Here is a 5,417-nt window from a genome sequence, read left to right as displayed (position 1 = left end):
TATAAAAAATATAATGCTAGAAATACAACAGAAAATAGCAATTCCTCCTTGAGGACCATTCAGGTGTATTGTGAAATTTGTACAATAGCAAATCCTTATACAAAATCTACTTGTTGCCACGCGGTGAGGTGTCGGAGCTACTGAGCTAGTCCATTACCTTGTCCATGTGTGTGGTATTTCCCGTTGTTGTTTTGATCATCTCAAGAAATCGCAAAAAAAGATTTGAAACAATATCAAGCCATTGACACTATGTGTGTACCATCTCACAAAAATTCAAACCGATATCTATCGCAGAGCTCTAGAAACAAAAATGTGTATTGTGAGACGCATGCATGTGATAGTTTATTCTACAGTTGTGTTTCTTAGATAACATGAAATCTACCCGCCGACTCCCACCCAAATTTTCAAGTGCGACCCTCACACAAAACATAAATGTGTCGACCTGTGCTTCCGAGATAACATGAAAGAAAGATTTTACATGTGTATTGTGAGACACATGCATGTGATAGTTTATTCTACAGTTGTAGGCAAATGTCGAGACTAAGTGATTCAACAAGCCATAGAAAGTTTTAGTGGGACAATTTACTAGGGAGTCATTGTACTCTTGCTCATGGATAATACCAAAGATACATGCGGGTAAGATCATCCTATGAAATTATAGTTGCATCATTACTCAACTATGTCAGGAAAGTTTAAATTGTAAGAGCACTGGGGACGATTCTAATCAACAGGTCACGCTAATTGGTTTTTCAACTATCACTTCCTAGACGTGGTGAGATTTCCTTTTTTAATGTTTATGCTTGGCCAAAATTTTCCTTTCAGTAACTTCTACAAGATGCAGACCCAACTTCCAGAAATTCCAACATTTATAAAAATAAAATGGAACTTTAAATTTTCAAATATTTCTACCTTTTGAAAACTTGGACTTCTAGAATTAAAAATATTAGTGTTCTAATTTTCAAGAAAGTTTAGCTATCGGAAATTTCTAACTTTTGCGAAATTTAACTTTCAAGTTTTTTCAAACTTTCAAAGAGAGAGAGAGAGAGATGGAGTCGCATGGGTGAGCCCCCCTTGTCCTATCTACATGGTAAGAGCATCTCCAGCCGCGCCCCCAACAGGCCCCCCCAGGCCACTTTTTGGCGCCGGCGCCAAAATAACGCCTCAGTCGCGCCCCCAGGACGACGAAAAGCGCCGGTTCGGCCCTTTTTCCGCCTGGCGACCGCAGGCCGAACCCGGCGCACTGGGGGGCGATCGGGGGCTCCGGCGCAAGGGAAAAGCGCGGCTGGCCCACACCCTCAGGTGAAAAGTCAAGATTTTCTTCCCCGACTCGCCTTCCAGCCCCCGCGCCCTCGGCCGCCACTAGCTATATCCTGGCGCCGGCCGCCGCCTTTCACCGCTAGATAGCCATTCCCTGCCGGAAAAATAGCAGAGGTTCGCCGAGGCAGCCCCTCCAATAGCAGCTGGGCGTTTCCGGCTGCCGTTTCCGCCCGCGGAGGGGCAGTTTAGTGGCGGGTGCACGCCCACCGGGCGCAAGGTGTTCGGCAATTTGTCTGCCTCAGCGATGGACTCGAATGACGAGGAAGCGCTCGCCGCGCTGCTGGAGGAGGAAGCCGAGGCCGACGTCCAGGAAGAAGAGCATCTGATGGTGCTCGCCGCCCTCGCCCAGCTGCTGGCGAGCAATGAAAAGCCGCGGCGAGGTGGCTCGTCTTTTGGGCGGGTGAAAGCAAAAAAACGGCATCGTCTCAAAGGCTACTGCATGCTCTACTCCGACTACTTCGCCGATGCTCCACTTCACGGCGACAAAACATTTCGGCACCGTTATCGGATGATCCGAAAGCTCTTCCTCAGAATTGTGAATTCCATCCGGGAGTTCGACAACTACTTCAAGTGCAAGATGGATTGCACCGGGAAACTTGGATTCACCTCGATCCAAAAGTGTACGACAGCGATGAGGATGCTTGCATACGGAGCTCCCCGGTGATTCACTCGACGACTATGGGTGCATGGCCGAGTCCACCGGCATAGTGTTTCTACAAGTTCTGTCGGGCAGTGGTGGCAGTGTTTGGACTGCAATACTTGAGAACACCCAATGCGGAAGACACTGCTCAGATACTAGCACAGAATGCAGCAAGAGGATTTCCTGAGATGCTTGGAAGCATCGACTGCATGCATTGAAAATGAAAGAATTGCCCATTTGCTTGGCAGGGGATGTACAAAGGCACCAAAGGCGGTTGCAGTGTGGTACTTGAGGCGGTGGCCACACAGGACCTCTGGATTTGGCACTCCTTCTTTGGTATGCGAGGAACTCACAATGACATCAACGTGCTGCAGTGCTCTCCTGTCTTTGCCAAGCTTGTTGAAGGTCATTCTCCTCCGGTGAACTTCGAGATCAATGGGCGGCACTATAACAAGGGGTACTATCTAGCTGATGGCATCTATCCGAGATGGTTGACATTTTTTAAGACGATCTCAAACCCTGTGCCAGGAGGCAAGAACGCCTGGTTTGCGAAGATTCAGGAGGCTTGCAGGAAGGATGTCGAGCGGGTATTTGGCGTGTTCCAATCTTGATTTGTTGTTGTCCGGTACCCCGCTCAGACCTGGTCCAAAGATCAAATGTGGGAGATTATGACTTGTTGCGTCATCTTGCACAACATGATCATCGAGAGCGAGCAAGAAGACGCAGTGTTTGACACTGAACCATACTACAGGAAGGGTCCTCTAGCCGAAGTTGATCACCAGCTACCGGCAACCTGGATTGCCTATCTCAGTATGCGTCAGGAGATCCGAGACCCACAAGTGCATCATCAACTGCAGAAAGATCTGATTGAGCACCTATGGAGGCTCAAGGGGGACGCCGGGCGCGACGTGTGATGAAATATGAGTTTTTATTTGTTGAACTATATAATTTGTATTGAACTATTTGTTGTTGTACTATTTTGTTGAAGTATTTGATTTTTCTGTGATGAAATATGTGATAAAAAAATTATGTTGATAATTGAACGCCGAGACACGGCGAACCACGCCGAATATGGGCCTATTCTCGCTCATATGGGCCCTTTATTCACCGAAATGGGGCTGAAAAATGGGCCAATTTCGGCACCTGGGGGCGACGACTGGGTGCAAAACCGGTCCCAGTGCCGATTGTATTGCCGGCTCGCCCCAGGGGGCGATTTTTATGCGTCCTGGGGGGGAAGGGGGGGCAACGGCTGAAGATGCTCTAACCTGACATGCATCCCTTCGTGCAGTGACTATGGGCATAGTTACCCGCAAGAGAGCCTTCTTAAAGTAATAGTGTACCTCACCCTCATGTTGCATGCCTATATAAAGCTTCTCCTTTCCAACATTCATCATACGAATTGGCCACATTTTCTTTCTCATTTGTGACCTTTCACCACGTTCAACTTTCCTTGGTTTGTATTATTATTAAGCTCCAAATTCTAATCAGCTAGAGCTAGGCAATGAAGTCTCCTCATCATCGAGCATTCCTCGAGATCAATATCTTTTCTACTTTGGAATGAGTGGTATCTGGAAATTAGGCATGACGGATCTGGGACAGTAAGGTGGTAGAGATTTATGATAAGCGCATTTCTTGCTGAGAATAATATTGATAATCATGTCTAGTCTAACAATTTCATGCTTGAGGACAACCCACGTGGAGAGTGCAACATGTAAAATCGTAAATCCTTGTACAAAATCTAGTCGTTGTCCTGTGGTGCGGTGTTGGAGCTAGTGCATTACCTCGTCTTTAGAAATGAGAAAGAAAGTGGTATTTCCCCTTGTTGTTTCGATCGCCTCTAGAAATCGCTAAAAAGATTAAAAACAATATCAAATCATTGACACGATGTATGTGCCATCCCACAAAAATTCAAACCCATATCCATCCCGTAGCTCAAGAAACAAGCAAAAGCGGATCCAACGCTGAACAGTGGTAGCAAGTAATTCAAATCAGCACCAACACATATTTTTCTTTTTGTTCTTCAAACTATTTCCGGAATTCAGGTTTAGATAGTATTCTTGGACCATGGTAAATACATGTTGTATGTCGATGTCTTGATTCTTTTTTTTCTTCAAAATATGACCAGCACGTAGCCCCGGCTGGCCACGGCGCACCGCAGCCACAAGCCCTTTGCCCCCACAAAATCTTCCCGCCGGCTCCCACCCGGCCACGCCGGATTCCCCCGTGCCAATGGCGCGCGCCCACCTCACTCCCCCTTATCCCCGCCTCACCCACTCGCGCCACGCCCCTTATCCCCTCCTCTTACAAACCCACACAAACTAATCGCCCACCCCCACCCTCCAACGATCACGAATCAAACCCCTCCACACGCCCGCCCGCCCGCGCGCGCGCCAAGGACACGCCGGACGCAGCAGCAATGGCCGCCCTCACCGCCTCCATCGCCACCTCCACGGCCTTCGCCGCCAAGCCGCGCCTGGCCCGCCCGCCGGCGCGCCTCTCCGTCTCCTGCTCCGCGTCCAGCGGCGACAACACCACCCCCTCCCTCTCCGCCTCCATCAAGACCTTCTCGGCGGCCCTGGCGCTCTCCTCCGTCCTCCTCTCCTCCGCCGCCACCTCCCCGCCACCGGCTGCCGCCGACATCGCGGGCCTGACCCCGTGCAAGGAGTCCAAGGCGTTCGCCAAGCGGGAGAAGCAGTCGGTGAAGAAGCTCAACTCGTCGCTCAAGAAGTACGCGCCCGACTCGGCCCCCGCGCTCGCCATCCAGGCCACCATCGAGAAGACCAAGCGCCGGTTTGAGAACTACGGCAAGTTCGGCCTGCTCTGCGGCTCCGACGGCCTGCCCCACCTCATCGTCAGCGGCGACCAGCGGCACTGGGGCGAGTTCATCACCCCCGGCGTGCTCTTCCTCTACATCGCCGGCTGGATCGGGTGGGTCGGCCGCAGCTACCTCATCGCCGTCAGCGGCGAGAAGAAGCCCGCCATGAGGGAGATCATCATCGACGTCGAGCTCGCCGCCAGGATCATCCCCAGGGGCTTCATCTGGCCCGTCGCCGCCTACCGCGAGCTCATCAACGGCGACCTCGTCGTCGACGACGCCGACATCGGCTACTAATCAGCGGCCATGCGTGCGTGGTTGGCTAGTCGGTCCCAACTCAGGTGAGCTCTGCACCCATGTCTGAATTAATGTGCTCAAAGCCATGGCTCAATCAATCAATGGTGGAAGATTAATGTATCTTGCGTTCTTGTTTGCTTTGGCAGATGGACAGCGGAGGATGGATGAGGGCTTGTGGTGTCGATCTGTGTGGGCTTGGTGTAGGAGCTGATAGGATCCTGGAGAAATGGAAGCTCTCTTGTATTTAAGAAACTGAACCCAATCTTGTATAACTATTGTGTTCTCTCTTCACATTTGTGTATTTTACCATTGTTCAAATTGTTGAGAACAATTTCATGATGCACAGCA

The 5,417-nt window shown here is 50.3% G+C and overlaps 1 protein-coding gene and 1 pseudogene across 1 annotated transcript; one reads left to right on the top strand and one right to left on the bottom strand.

Moving 5' to 3' along the window:
* Positions 1-1,080: 1,080 nt before the first annotated feature.
* On the bottom strand, positions 1,081-3,258 carry LOC147973064 (uncharacterized; annotated as a pseudogene).
* Positions 3,259-4,279: 1,021 nt separating this feature from the next.
* Positions 4,280-5,417, top strand: PSAF (photosystem I subunit F). The gene is made up of 2 exons (XM_048676046.2): positions 4,280-5,113; positions 5,216-5,417. The coding sequence occupies exon 1, from the start codon at positions 4,374-4,376 to the stop codon at positions 5,067-5,069; it is 696 nt and encodes a 231-aa protein (XP_048532003.1). The 5' UTR covers positions 4,280-4,373; the 3' UTR covers positions 5,070-5,113; positions 5,216-5,417.

Source organism: Triticum urartu, chromosome 5A (assembly GCF_056163025.1).
Source record: "Triticum urartu cultivar PI428250 chromosome 5A, HENAU_Tu73, whole genome shotgun sequence".
Taxonomy (NCBI): Eukaryota; Viridiplantae; Streptophyta; class Magnoliopsida; order Poales; family Poaceae; genus Triticum; species Triticum urartu.
The sequence above is the reverse complement of the archived record's forward strand: the minus strand, read 5'-3'. Positions and strand labels throughout refer to the sequence as shown.